Consider the following 15,818-nt stretch of genomic DNA (forward strand, 5'->3'; position numbering starts at 1 on the left):
GACATGCTCTTCCTTTTATCATTCTTCCCATTTACACTGGGGGTGGGGGCATTCCTGGATGCTGTTCAGAAAAGACTTCCTGGGCTTTTAAGTCTTTCTACTCAGCATGTCTTAAGGCACAAAACATTCCTTTACATTTATATTCCACAATCGGTTTAGCCATTCCTCAACAGGTGGGTGTCGACTTTGTTTCCCCATTCTTGGCTACCCCAAGTGTGGCCCTTTGCATGCAAGGAACAGAACAAGCCATCTGGTCACTGCGCTTCACCTTGGTGAGGAGAGGGAAGGCTCCCCCACCTCGGTGACCCTGGAAAGGAGGCTGGACCTGAAGTGGAAGGACCCCAGTGACTCTATTCTTTATAAATTGGGAAAGTCTCTGAAACTCCCCACCAGCAAAATGAAGGTGTTGGGGCAGATGATCTCCAAGCTCCTTTTCTGCCAAACTCTATCAGCTCTACGAGTGTAGGAGAAAGACCAATGGGGAGGGGTACACAAGGCTGGCCCCTCGACTCTAGTTCCAGGTCTAACGCCAATCTGCTGCTGCTAAGCCACTACACGCTCAGTCTCCTTGTCTAGAAAGTGAGAGAACTAGTCTAGATGGCCTTCAGGGCCCTCCTAGCTCCAGTCTTGTGTTCTGTGGGGCCTCCAGGCCAGGCCAGGCTTCTCTCAGTGTCCACTAACACCACATGAGTGTCCCTGGCTCCATGCCACGATGTGGACTCCCACCAAGCTAGCAGTTCCTACCTACTCACACTCAGGGCATCCGTCATACCTTCACTGCATCGTGCTCTCTTCCACGACGCCCCATCTCTACTTATTTTTTTCCAGGTTACATGTCAATACAACTTTTAATAATCCTTTTCTGACATTCTGCAATCCATGTTCTCTCCCACTCTTCTCCCCTCCCCAAGATGGCAGGAAACATGATGCAGGCTGTCCATGTGTCTCCATACGAAACATACTTCCATGTTCATCATGTTGTGAAAGAAGATCCACATCGCTTACAAAGTCCTTCACAGTGGATCCTCCTACGTTATTGCTGATACTGTGTACAACATTCTCCTGCTTCTGCTCCCTTCACTTGGTGTCACGTCATAGAAGCCTCTCCAGGGTTTTTTGTGATCATCTTATTTGTCATTTCTTATGGCACAAAAGTCTTTTCTTACAAGCACACACCACGACTTGTTCAGCCAATCCTCGGTTGATGGGCGCCCCCTCAGTTTCCAATTTTTTGCCACCTCAAAAATTGCTGCTATAAATATTTTTGCACAAACAGATCCTTTCCCCCCATCTTTGATCTCTTTGGGATACACACCAAGCCGTGGTATTGCTGTGGCAAAGGGTAGGCACAGGTTTGTGGCCCTTTGGGCATGGTTCCAGATTGCTCTCCAGAATGGTTATCAGTTCACCTAAATTTCTCAAAGTCCCTCCCTTCAAGGACCAACGCAGTGAACACCTCCTCCAGAGAGCTTGCCTCTCCTTCCTCCTGCTCCGGTGACAATGAGCTCTCCTCTAATTTCTCCTAATAACATCCTTCAAAGCTACTCCATGTTCTAAGGTCCCTCCAGCTCTGACATTCTGGGTTCTGGGTTCTAAGGTCCTTCCCAGGTCCTTCATAGCTCTGATGTTCTAAGTTCTCTGTCCTACGACCCTTTCCATCTGATATTCTGGGTTCTAAGGTCCTTCCCAGCTCTGATGTTTTCTGTCCTAAGGCCCTTTCGATCTGGCATTCTACATTCCACGCTTTAAGGTTCTTCATAGCTCTGATGGTCTAAGTTCTCTGCCCTTTGGACCTAATCTACGCTAATTTTACTCCCTTTCACATCAGTTATTTTTTTTTAACAAGTTTCTCTCCACTAGGAGAAAGTTCTCCCTCCTATCTCTGTATCCCCAGGGCCCAACACCAAGGTTGCTGAATTGTTTGGTCACCCACACATACTTTTTTTTTTTAAGCCCTTACCTTCTGTCTTGGAATCAATATGATGTTAGTTCCAAGGCAGAAGAGTGGCAAGGGCTAAGGAAATGGAGTTAAGTGACTTGCCCAGGGTTACACAGCTAGAAAGTATCTGAGGCCAGATTTGAATCCAGGACCTCCCATCTCCAGGCCTAGCTCTCTGTCCACTGAGCTATCCAGCTGCCCCTCATAAGCTGCTCTTCCCAAGCCATGACCCAACGATCATTGATTTAGAACTGGTTAGGCACTTAGAGGCCAGCCAGAATAACTCCTTCGTTTACAGATAAACTGAAGAAGAGAAAAGTTAAGGGACTGGCAAGGTATCATACAGATAATATGTGTCTTCTTATGATTAAAATTATCTCGAGACTGGTTTTTGGTTAAGAATTTCAGTTTATTGATTAGGCCAGCAACATAACCAATAAAGTGGCAGATCATTGGCCCTCTTGGAGACCAAAGGCACCAATGGACATGGCTCAGGTCCCCATATAGACTTTGGGGAGTTCATTATTCAGCTCCTTCCTTGAACATCCCAAGACATCTCTGATTGGTAAGAAGCTAATTAGGAGGTGGTCCATCAAACTCTCAGCCTTTCCCCATCCCCAGTCATGGAGCTCATGTGCCCAGGAAAAGAACCCTGGTCCCCTTCATTTATTAGCCAAACTCTGTTTAAAAGAAGACCTTCTTTGGGATTTCTAAGGTCAAAGGAAATGTAAAAAGCAACAGATTGGATAGAATCTCTGACCCATAAAGAACTGGAGGAATTCCATGTGAACTGGAATGACCTCCAGGAATTGATACAGAATGAAAGGAGCAGATCCAGGAGAACATTGTACACAGAGACTGATACACTGTGGTACAATCAAACATAACAGACTTCTCTACTAGCAGCAATGCAATGATCCAGAGCAAGGCTGAGGGACTTATGAGAAAGAAAACTAGCCACATCCAGAGGAAGAACTGTGGGAGGAGAAACACAGAAGAAAAACAACTGCTTGAACACATGGGCTGATGGGGATATTATTGGGGATGCAGACACTAAACGATAACTCTCAACTATCAATAATATGGAATTAGGTCTTGATCAATGATACATGTAAAACCCAGTGGAATTGTGTGTCGACTAAGGGGGATTTGGGAGGTTTGGGGGAGAGGGAAAGAACATGAAACATGTAACTGTGGGAAAATATTCAAAATTTAAATAAATAAAAAAAAAAGAATCTGACCCAGATTATAGACACAGTGATTCTCTCTATTATACAGAAATTGATGGATTGGGGCCTTCATAATCCAGGGCCCGGATGAGGTAAGAGGTGAACTCTTGATATTCTTCACTCCAAGCTCTCTACCTCTCTGCTTGTCAGAATTCTCCCAGTTCTTCAAGATCCAGAGCCAAATACCAGTTCACATTCAGAACCTCTTCCCTGACTCCTCTCTGGCACTCCCAGTAGTTAAAAAAAATCGGGGGGGCTAGATGCCACAGTGGATAGAGTGCTGGACCTGGAGTCAGAAGGACCTGAGTTCAAATCCAGCCTCAGACTCTTACTATCTGTGTGATCCTGGGCAGGTTGCTTAACCCTGCTTACCTCAGTTTCCTCATCTATAAAATGAACTGGAGAAAGAAATGGCAAACCACTCCAGGATCTTTGCCCGGAAAACCCCAAATGAAGAGTAAGACAGAACTGAAACAACCAAATGACAAAGTGTGATATAGCAACAAAAAAAAATCAGTAAGACTTTTTATTAGAGAGTCTGCTCTGCAGTCATGTGAACCTTCTATTAAAATGTCAGCTATTGCTTTTCAGGACAGCACAACACTCATAAGCATTATCTTGTTTGAACCTCAAAACAGCCTTGACCTGTGATTGCATTTTGAAGAGCAAGTTCCCTGGGAGGAACCACCTCTGCAGCTCACATTCTTAGAGAAAACAGTGAACCTTTGCTTGAGGTACCCAGACAGCATGTCCGTCAGAAGGAAGATCTGAAGCCAGATTTTCCTGATTCTGGGACCCACTCCGCATCAACAGTCCATATCTCTCAAGTCAATAGGAAAGGCATTATTATTCCCATTTCACAGAAAACAAAATTGAGACTCAAAGAGGTTGTGGTTTGCCCACAACCACCTGGTTAGTGTCTAATATCTGAACTCAGGCTTCTCATGATCCAGAGATCAAACTTGATGCTCGGAGATAAAGGAACTGCCAGGGGTTACAGAAGCACGGCAGTGCTGGGATCTGAACCCAAGTCCTGTTGACTCCCAATGCCACGGTATGATATTTCCTCATTCTGCAGTGGAAAGTGCATGGGAGAAGGAAAGAAAATCCCCTAGATTCCTGTCTCTCCTCTAACAAGTCTTAGATGCACTCTTGAGGACCTGGCTTTGGCCATCTCATTTTCTTCCTCTGCAAAATGGGTTCAAAGACACTTAAAGAGTCGGATCCCTACAGGCACTTTTGAGAGCAAAATGCTTTGTATAAACCCTCCACATGCTACAGAAGTGAGAGTTATTACTTCCTCTCCCAAAGCTTCAACCTCTTGCCTCTAATTTGTTTAAACAGAGTCCCGATTTCACTGGGGGAGGAAATTCCGGCTGAGGAAACTCCTTTTACCACATTAGCGCCCACTCTGTTTTTGAGCCGCCATTTGTAATTCTGAGGTCTAATAACACCGATGCTACTTCTCATCTGAGAAAGTTCTTTGTGAACCTGGAAATGCCTTGTAAATGTGGGCTGTAATGACCAAAGACCAGTTGTACACATCTCCCAGGAAAGAAACCCATTCACACTCTCCATCATACTGGACATGCAGACATTAAATGACTTGCCCAGGGTAACAAACCCAGGATGTGTCTGAGATCTGAGTCAGGATCTCTCTGACTCCAAGTTCAGCCCTCATCTCTCTTGTGCTGACTTACCCATTCGAGATCCTAAGAGGGCACAGTGGAAAGAACAGAGGACAAAGTTTGGGATCCCTCCTCTGCCTAGGAAAGTCACTTAAATTCTCGGGACCTGAGTCTCCCCATCTGTAACATGAAGAGATGATCTCCGAGTTCCCTTCCAGTTTTCATTCTATGATCATATGATAACAGCTTCGACATCATTCACGCCCCTCTCCCTACCAAAATCAACCCACACAAGAGGTGAAACTATAAAAGTTCTGCTTTCACTCAGGTCAGTCATACTTTCTGGGGTACAAACTTCACCCTCAAGCCTTGGACTGTCTTAAAACTTCTCCAGTAGAAAAATATTTTTTAAAAAATCAATTTACTGAGTAGCTGGGTGGCCCACCGGATAGAGCACTGGGACTGAAATCAGGAAGACCCGAGTTTAAATCTGACCTCAAATGCTTACTAGCTGTGTGACCCTGAGCAAGTAATTTAATCCTGTTTGTCTCCATTTCCTCATCTGTCAAATGAGCTGGAGAAGGAAGCAGCAAACCACTACAGCATCTCTGCCTAGGAAACCCCAAATAAGGTCTTCACAAAGAGTCCTATACAACCAAATGACAACAATAGATTATTCCTTTTGTTATCCAATCAGTTTGTCGCCCCCCCCCAAAAAAAACCAAACAAAAAAATAAACTATATCAGATTGGTTACCTTCTCAGGCAGGGGAAAGGGGAGGGGAGGGAGGAAGAGAATTTGGAACTCAAAAAAAATTTTAAATGTTAAAAATTGTTTTTACATGTAATTGGAGAAAAAAATAAAATATTTTTTTATCAATAAAATAAAATGGATTAATGCCCTCAGAAGGAAACCACCAATAGAGCAGGGAATGTTTATCACCAAAGGCCTCTGAAAGCAAACAGGCCTTTGCCCCCGTCAGAAACAATGACAACCGGGTTTCACTGTGCATGGTTTTCAATGTCTGGGGCCCAGCTTGCCATTCTTTCTGGCCTGGCAGGGCTAATTGGGAAACCAGTTCCTGATAAATCTCTCTTTCAGCCTCCCTGTGCTATTCAAACTCAGCAACCTGAGGAGGAACAGACTTCGTGTACTAATTAATGGAAGTGCTAATGTCTCCAGAGGGATGGGGTATCAGAAATTCTAAGTGGTGATGCCAAAAGTGGACTGGTCTGGAGTCAGAAGACCTAGATTTGAATCCCAGTTCTGCCCCTTAACTAAGCTGTATAACCTTGGAAAAGTCACTAAAGCTCTCTAGGCCTCAGTATCCTCCTCTGTAAAATGAGGGGAAAAGTGGGCTGGAAAGGGAGTTAAACTAGATCAAGAAGTTCTTAACCTGGGATCCCTACACTTTTTTTTTATTTTGATAACTGTATTTTCAGATAATTGGTTTCTTTTTTAATATTGTATGATTTATTTCATGCATTTAAAAACGTTCTGGGCAGGGTTCCACAGTGTGGCTTCACCAAACTACCAAAGGGACCCAGGACTTTCCAAAAAAGAATCCCTTTACTCATTGTTGTTCAGTCAAGCCCAACTCTTTGTGACTCATCTGGGGGTTTTCTTGTCAGAGATCCTGGAGCCGTTTGCCATTTCCTTCTCCAGCTCATTTTACAGATGAATAAACTGAGGCAAATGGGGTTAAATGACATGCCCAGTCACCCAGCTGGTAAATATTTGAGGTCAGGTTTTCCTGATTCCCTCCACTGAACCACCTCACTGCCCTAAACCAGATGACAGCTCTATGGCTTATGATGCTGCCCCATCCCCAGTACTCTTCCCTAGCAGACCCCCTGAAACTTCACATGGGATGATGGACTTAAGAGGCAGCTTGGTGGTCCCAGGATCTGGAGCCCAGGCTGCCAAACTCTGGCTCTGCTGCCTTGCAGCTATGGCGCTAGGGAAGTATCTTCACATGGTAGGGCCTTAGTTTCCTCCTCTGTAAAATGGGTGTAATAACTTTGCAGTACCAACAACAAAGAGCCATCCCAGGGCAGCCACATGAATGCCTTCCCTAAGAGACAATAGACAAGGAAGTCAATAAGCACTAATACTTGCCACAGAGAGGCCGGCTCTCCTCACAGATCAGTATCACCTGGCTCACCGGCTTAATGACAGCTGAACAAATGAATGAAATTAGTGAAGGGAAGGAGGCAAACAAGGCTGAAGCCTCCAGCCAAGTCCTAAGAAAATGGAACTCACAAAGTAATAGACAAGAAAATGGAACTCACAAGTAATGGACAAGAAAATGGAACTCACAAGTAATGGACAAGAAAATGGAACTCACAAGTAATCAGTTCCACGATCTGTAAATGACAAGACTGAACTTGGCCCACTGGAAGCACTGGGTGGGGCACAAGGATGGACTTTTCAGGAACTAGGTTTGCAATTAGCCTGAAGGGTTCTTCACCTGGGACCCAGGAATCTAAAGAGTCCAGGGAGTCCGAGAGCTTGGAGGAGGGGGAAAATGACCCCTTTATGTTTACCCTCAAGTCACAGTGCTAATTAGGGCTTGGAAAGGGGCCTCGAAATACATACAAAGTTATTGGGGGGGGAAGGAGGACAAATTGGTCAGAATGGGGGGGGGGTCAGAACCCGAATCAGGGGCAGTAAGGGACCAAAANAATGGGGGGGGGGGGTCAGAACCCGAATCAGGGGCAGTAAGGGACCAAAAGAGTTGAAAGGAGGTAAGCTTCAAGAAGAAGGAATCTGTCACTGTTTGCAGATAATACGATGGTATATGTAAGAGGATCCTAGAGAATCAACTGAAAAAACGAGTAGACATAATAACTTTAGCAAAGTTGCAGGGTACAAAATACACCCACAAAAAATCATCAGCATTTCTAGATATTTCTAACAAAGTCCAGCAGCAAGAGTTAGAAAGAGACAGTTCGCCTAAAATGACTTTAGGTAATATGAAACACCTGGGAAACTACTTGCCAAGACAAATTTGCCAAGGAATTATATGAACACGGTTACCGAACACTTTCACACAAATAAAGTCAGACGTAAACAACTGGAAAAATATCAATTGCTCATGGGTAGATGAGCTAATATAATGAAAATTATAATTTTACCTTAATTAGTTTTCTTATTCAGTGCCATATCAATCCAACTACATTAACATTATTTTCTAGAACTAGAAAAATAACAAAATTCATCTGGAAGGACAAAAGATCAAGCGCATCAAGGAAATTAATGGAAAAAAATGTGAAAGAAGGTGGTCTAGCAACACCAGATCTCCAACTGTACTACGAAGCAATAACCATCAGAACAACCCGGTACTGGCTAAGACATAAAATGGTGGATCAGTGGAATAGATGTAAAAAAGGAGATGGGTTTTGGGGATGGGATAGAATTGAGCCAGTGTCAATAGGCTGACTGTGGGCTAACAAATCCAGTCCAGGCAGTGCCTGTCCTGAGTTAACACACACGCACGCACACACACACACACACACACACACACACACACACACACCCACACACCCACACACACCACTAAGATAGTAAATAAAAGTGATTTAATTAAAAAAAAAGGAAAGGGGGGGGCAGCTGGGTGGCTCAGTGGATTGAGAGCCAGGCCTAGAGACGGAGGTCCTAGGTTCAAGTCTTCCCAGCTGTGTGCCCCTGGGAAAGTCACTTGACCCCCATTGCCTACCCTTTCCACTCTCTTCTGCCTTGGAGCCAATACACGGTATTCCAAGATAGAAGGTAAGGGTTTAAAAAAAATGGAAAGGTTAAAAGGAATTTGGGAAACCCTAATGCTTACGTCTCTACCTCAAACCCCAGATCTAAAGTTGTTCCCTCGAGGGAAGTCTTCAAAGTAATTTCCTACACTAAGCCTAGCCTCTCTGACCTAAAACTCTCCAGTCCTTCTCTAGCTAAAGCTGCCCCCCTTTTGATGGTATCAGGCAGTTAGGCAGGGCAGGGCAAAGGGAAAAGGTCCTGGATCCAGAAAGGAACCAGACCTGATCTTACAGATAAGAAAGTCTGATGGTCAGGATTACAGAGGGATAGAGCTAACAACAGCAAAGCACCAACAGGTAACTGGCAGGATGATGGGAAGTCAAAGTAGAAACAGTCACCAAGGATAAGCAACCAGTCCCTCCAGGACAACCCAGGGAAAAGACCCAGCTCAAACCCTCTTCTCCCACACGCTAGAATCTTTTCCCTGCATCTGTATCGGTTCTTTGCAAATCATGCTGCACCTGCTCAAATCCTCTCTTCCTTATAACATTGATTAGGCACACAATATACAGTTCTAAAGGCCCATACCAATCTAGTGTTTGATAAACCCCCAAATCCCAGTTTTGGGGACAAGAACTCACTATCTGACAAAAACTGTTAGGAAAACAGCATGGCAGAAACTAGGTATAGATCAATATCTCACACCCTATACCAAGAGAAGATCAAAATGGGTATATGATTTAGACATAAAAGTGATAATGATTAGTAAATTAGGAGGGCACAGAAGAGCTTGCCACTCAGATGTATGGCGAAGGGAAGAATTTATAACCAAACAAGAGATAGGGAACATTATGAGATATAAAATGAATAATTTTGATTATATGAAATTTAAAAGCTTTTGAACAAACAAAATCAATGTAAACAAGATTAGAAGGGAAATAAATTGGGAAAAAATTTCACAGCAAATTGCTCTGACAAAGATTTCATTTCTCAAATTTATAAAGAACTAAATCAAATTTATAAGAATACAAGCCATTCCACAAAAGATAAATGATCAAAGGATATGAACAATCTTCAGGTGAAGAAATCAAAGCTATCGATAATCATATGAAAAAAAAGTGTTCCAAATCACCCTTGATTAGGGAAATGCAAATTAAAACAACACAGAGGTACCACCTCACACCTATCAGATTGGCCAATATGGCAGTAAAAGAAAGTAATAAATGTTGGGGAGGATGCTGGGACACTGATGTAGTTAGTGGAGTTGTGAACTGATCCAACCATTCTGGAAGACAATTTGGAACCCTGCCCAAAGGGCTATAAAACTGTGCATACCCTTTGATCTGGTAGTTCCACTACTGGGTCTATATCCTAAAGAGATCACTAAAAAGGGAAAAGAACTTACTTATACAAAAACATTTATAGCAGCTCTTTTTTTGTGGTGGCAAAGAATTGGAAATGGAGAAGATGTCCACTAATTGGGGAATGACTGAAAAAACTATGGTACAGGATAGTGATAGAATACTATTGTGCTGTAAGAAACCACGAATAGGATGACTTCCAAAAAAGCTGTATTGAAGAGAGAAATAAGTAGAACCAATGTAAACATGGAAAAAAATTTTTTTTAAAAAATAAGAGGAAGGAGGAAGGAAGGAAGGAAGGAAGGAAGGAAGGAAGGAAGGAAGGAAGGAAGGAAGGAAGGAAGGAAAAGAAGCAGAACCAGGAGAATATTAACATCATACACAGTTACAGAAATATCATGGGATGGTTGGCCGTGAAAGCCTCAGCTGCTCTCAGCAGTACAATGATCCAGGATAATTCTGAAGGATTTAGGACAAAGAATGCTCTCCAGCTCCAGAGAAGGAACTGTCAGAGTGCAAATGCAGATCAAAGCATGCAATTTTCCACACTATTTATTTATGTTTTCACAAGAGTATTCTCTTAACTCAATGACCACTATGGAGTAAGTTTTGCATTAGAACGCATGCATAACCCAGATCTGGGGGGGGGGGGTCAGGAAGACAATTTGGATCTTATGGTTTTGGAAAACATGTTGAAAGTTGTTATTACATGGAATTGGGAAAATAAAATATTTTTTAAAATAAACATAAACAAATAAGTGAAAAGAGGAAGAATCTGAGCTCTGGCCTCTTATTGTTGAGAGTTGCATGCTCAGAAATGGATGACAGGCCAGATGGAAAGGGGAATGTCCAAGCTAGGATGCTGAGAAGACACAGGCGGTGCATCCCCTCCCCCGAACAGGGGCAAGTGGGTTGGCATGGTTACGCCTCAGTGGGAAGAGGCCATGGCTGAGGCGTAACCATGCCAACCCACTTGCCCCAGGCCAGCAGAATTCAGTATCTGTCCAGTTATTAGCCCTGGAAGTTCTCCCAGGAGCCCCGCTAGCCACATCTATTCAGGGTAAGAAGGCAACTAAGGTCCAACGTACAATGCAACGTGCACGGAACCACATAGCTAGGGACTTCCTGGTGTAACTGGGACTAGAACCCTGGACCCAGAAGCCTAATCCTGCCCTTAGGAGAGGCTCATGGCTAAAGGAAGTGAATACGAAAAGATTCATTTATCAAGGAGTGAGGTATGGTGGATAGAGAGAGAGAGATAAACTGGGGGGGGAGGGGGAAGACTTGGGTTCGAATCCAATCCCTGGCACCCCCTGCACGATCCTGAGCAAGTGAATTAAACTCCCTTTGGGGCACTGTCCTCTTCTGCAAACTGGGGGCTCCCGATGGAAGTACCCCTCAAAGCCTGGGGGGGTTACAAGGTGTAAATGAGCCTGGGAAGTACAGAGCAGAAGGGAGCTGATCTAGAATCCGAAGAACTGGCTTAGGGCACTTACTAGCTGTGAGGCCAGCTGGTCATTTCTCCCCCACAGTCCTCAGGTGCAAAATGGGAGGAGGAGGAGGAGGGTGGACTCCAGGACCTCAGAGGCCCCTCCCAGGCCGAGCTAAATGATCCTCTCAGGTCTGTATACATATTTGTATTTTATGTGTGTGTACACTTATCTTTTTTAATTTGCAAACTTTGAGGGAGTTAATGAATGCAAACAGGTCATACATACACAGGGAAAAGGAGCGGCCCAGGGTGGTGCAAGCCCTGGTTAGGTGGCCCATTGTGTAATGTGTGAAGTCTTGTGGTGACTTATTGTCCTAGACTTCACTGTGGCACAATGAGCCCAGTGTAGAGTCGCTGGCCACTGGGCTTTCCAGAGGAGACTTGAGGGTGAAGCCAGTTTGCCCCCTCCATAAGCCATCCATCCTGCTGCTGCCAGACTGATGTTCCCCAATAATTCTAACCGCTCAACACTCCTCTACTCAAAAACCTCCAGGGGCTCCGGATTGCCTCCAAGAGAGGGAACGAAAGGGTCATCTCCTGGGGAAAGGGGACTTCCTGGGGAGGAAACTTAAGGAACCCAAAGGGGCCAGCTCTTCCTCTGTGACTTCTCTTTGTAGAGAACCTCTTAGAGCCTGAAGGAAGCAGATGACTTTCCTAGGGTCACACAACTAAGAAGAGTCTGAGGCCACATTTAAACCCAGGACCTTCAGGTTCTCAACCCACGGAGGCACCCAACTGCACCCACCCTGGCTTCTTTCAAAGCTTAACCTAGGTGCTGCCTCCCTTGGGGGCCTTTCTACATCTCCTTCCCCTTCTTTCTCCCTCTTGAAATTACTTGGTGACTCTCGGTAGTTTGTATTTACTCAGCTGTGACAGAGTTCTTTGCCACTCCCGACTATTATCCCCATTTTACCCCCATTTTACAGCTAGAAAAACTGAAATGTTAAATGACTCGCCTCGGGCCATTCCAAAGTGAAAGCTCCAGGAAGGTTTGTTTTTGCCTTCCTATTCCCAGTCAAGATGCATTTGTTTTAAAAACTGAATTTATCCTTCCGTGGTCCTAGAAGGAAGTTCAGGAGAGAAAAACTTCCTTTCTACAAGGGAGACCCGCACCAGTTTCCAAACTACAGTCTTTAGAATTGCCCAGAGATTGATTTCCCCTGGAGGGTGTGAGCCTGAAGCAGGACCAGAAGCCAGGTCCGCCGGAGCCCAGCCTGCTCTCCTCCCCACAAAATGCAGGTCCAAGGAATGGAGCGGTCCAAGGCACAGCCCTCCCACCCCCCACCTCCATCAGGTGACTTTCCCGGAGCATCCCTCGGCCGGAGGAGCTGCGGACGGAACTTAACCCCAGAGCACGCCCACCCTCGTTTTCCTCAGTAAGGCAGCAGGAAAAGGGGTTCCGTGCTTGGCCGCTCAGGAGGGCCGCTCGGGGCACGGAGTTTCCAGGAAGTTAATAAACAGCACAGACCCGTTTCCCCCTTTTTATGTCTTTCACATTAAGTGTCCCTAGCCGAGGTTCCCAAGCACTCTCCCCTGGCCCCTCCAGGTGGTAAACAAGCGCTCTGCCTCCTCTCAGGGAGGAAGAAATCTGACTCTTAGAGAAGTGGTTTGCCCAGACACACCCCAAGGGGCAAGGCTCCTAAAATAAAAGCCGGCACCTTCTCGGGGAGCCCCAAGCCTCGGCACACACCCAGCTGGAGCACAGGTGCTCATCCGCGTCTCTTATCTCCAGCTTCCGAGCAGGGCCTGAATCAGTTACCTCCGGTTCTGGGATCCCAGGCTCGAAGGACCTTTCCGGTCACCCAGTCCATTTTACACATCAGGGGACTTGGACCCGCAGGCCCCGACAAGAGAAGGCCAGTCCCAGGAAGTGACTAGGGGTTCCCGACTCCAATGCAGCATTCTTTCCCGGCGCCACAATGAATTAGTTGTCTTTTAACCCTTACCTTCCGTGTTAGAATTGTCCACATGGAATCTAGAAACCCCAAACTTGAAGGGTTCATCAGATCTTACTAGGCTACAAGTTTGGGGTTTCTAGATTCCATATGGACAGAATCATTACTGCGTACCGGTTCCAAAGCACGAGAGCGTGAGGCCTGGGCAATGAGGGTTAAGGGACAGGTCCAGAGTAACACAGCTAGCAAGTGTGTGAGGCCACATTTGGGCCCAGGACCTCCGGACTCTGGGCCTGGCTCTCCATCCACTGAGCCACCCTGCGGGCCCTCACATTTAATTAGTCTTAAACTATCCCGCGGACAGGAGCAGCGCCGAAAGGGAAGGCAGAGGGGACCGAAGGGAAAACCCAAACTCGAGTTAAAGGAAGAAGGAAGAAGAGGTGGGTCCTTGCCCCGGGGAATGGCCCTGGGCAGGCAGCCGGGCTCCACACTAGCGAGACCAGGCGGTCCCCGACTCTCGCTCCCTGCAGATCCCTGCACCCAGGCTCGGGAGGTATTTCCAGTTCGTTTCCCAAGGGACGAGGGCCTTTCCGGAGAAACGGGTCAGTAGCCCTCCCTCCCTCCCTCCCTCCCCTTGGCCCCTTCTCCTCCGCACCGCACATCTCGCTCTCTCCTCTCCGTCTCTCCGCCTCATTCATTCACTCTCCCGCCTTCCAGAGGTCTTCTCCCAGCCTCTTGGCCCCTCCCCCGGCTAGGGGGGAGGGGAGGGTGCAGGATCTCCCCATCCCCCTAAGATTTCCCCCAGCTGTCCTCGACTCTCCCCGAAGATATCAGCTTTCTCACGCTCCCCCACAGCAGCTTTCCTTTTCTCTCAGCCCCTCCAGCGCTTCCCGGGAAACCCCCGCCCCCAAGAGGGGAGGGGTCCGACCCGGGGGCGGGGCTGGGAGCTGCCTACAGCCAAGAGGCAGTCGCGCGAAGATAAAAGATCGCGCTGCTCGACCCCCTAGAGTTCAGCGGACTAAGGAGCAGGAGGGGAGGGGGCCGGAGGTGGGGGCGGGAGAGGCCGGGGGTTAGCGTCAGGGTCACGGTCCTGTGCTCACTCACCCAGAAGAATGACGAATAAGCGACGAGCGAAAACTTGAGGCATAGGTACGAGAAGCGCTCACAGTAGCGCACCTGCTCCGAGCCCCCGCGGGCCATCATGCCGCTGCTGCTGCCGCTGCTACCACCACCACTGCCGCCGCCCTCCTCGCTGGACCCTGATTTCACCGCCCGGTAGGGCCGGGCCCAGCCCGGCCCCACCTGCGGCTGCATCTGCTGCCCGCCCCGCCCCCTCCACAGACCGGCAGCGGCGCGCGCCAATCACGGCTCCCAGCCCTCGGGGGCCACCAATGGGCTTGGGCGCAGGCGGGGCCTCGCCTGGGGCGGCCGTTGTGGTGGCTGGTCCGGGCGCTCTGAGGGCACACAGCTGGCGCTCAATGCATGCGTGCAAGCAAGCGTGAGTGCGTGCTCCCCCGGCTCCTGCCGGGGGACCGCGCACGCGCCAATCCCTGGGTCTAAGGCGCCGTAGGGTCTCCTCCCCACGAGTGTTTTCTGCAGCTGTGGAAGAGGACAGACACTACTGCGCGCACGGGACGGAGGCTGGGGAGGGGAACCTGCGCCCTTCCAAGCCACCAAAGAGAGGGGAGGCGGGACCCCAGACGGCGTAGGCTTGTCCCAGAACCCTACCTGCTGGTGTGCCCTGAGCTGGGACCCCAACGGTCCTCAATCTAGTACCTCCTCGGCTCCCACCGATCCCTGCCTTGTCGCTATCTGCGGGTCTCCTCCCGCCTTAAACTGTGAGCCACGTGTGGGTAGGGGCTGCCTGCCCCCTTTCTTTGTAGACCCAGCATCTAGGCCAGTGCCCGGCACGTGCTTATTGAACTGACTTGACTTGGGGCTCTTTCTAGGTCTGGGAAGGAGAGCGGGAGGGAGACACCATCTAGATGGGAAGAAATCAAGACCCGGAAAGGGGCAGCATCTGCTGGGCCAGCCCCCTCATTTTATATTTGGGAACAGCCAGGATTTTCCCGAGGCTGACAAACCTAGGAGGTTGGACTTGAACCCTAGTCCACACTTGCTGAAGCCGGATGCTTCATACCCAAGCACAAATGCCCCGGTGTGCTCCCACCTAGAGAAATGAGATTACTAGATCCCCTTAAAGGAATTTGACCTAAGGAAGGAGGGAGGGAGGAAGGAAGGAAATCTTAGAAAGGAGATAATTCCCTACATCTAAGAAGTGAGCCACAGCCAGGACAGAATAGTGGATACATTAGCAGAACGAGGTTACTGTATTTTTTTTTCTTTCTCAAAAGGCAAGGGTCAGTTGGAAGGCTTCAGTTGCATGATGTAAAAAGATAAAAAGACTTCAGGAAAGGATTTGGGGGCAGGGGAAGGGGGAGAGCAGAGTAGCCAAATCACAGCACTTCCTGGACTTTCTCTAGATCTTCATTTCAAAAGGCAAAGGGAGGGAGTACTGAGTAAGTAC

General features: G+C 47.4%; 1 protein-coding gene across 1 annotated transcript in view; it reads right to left on the bottom strand.

The window, feature by feature from the left end:
* Positions 1–14,491, bottom strand: part of TSPAN15 (tetraspanin 15) — a 52,026-nt gene extending 37,535 nt beyond the window's left edge. The window contains exon 1 of the mRNA XM_044662928.1: positions 14,396–14,491. Within this exon, the coding sequence (XP_044518863.1) occupies positions 14,396–14,491 (96 nt within the window). The remainder of the gene's footprint in view (positions 1–14,395) is intronic.
* Positions 14,492–15,818: the final 1,327 nt, after the last annotated feature.

Source organism: Gracilinanus agilis, chromosome 2 (genome assembly GCF_016433145.1).
Source record: "Gracilinanus agilis isolate LMUSP501 chromosome 2, AgileGrace, whole genome shotgun sequence".
In the NCBI taxonomy this organism is placed as follows: domain Eukaryota; kingdom Metazoa; phylum Chordata; class Mammalia; order Didelphimorphia; family Didelphidae; genus Gracilinanus; species Gracilinanus agilis.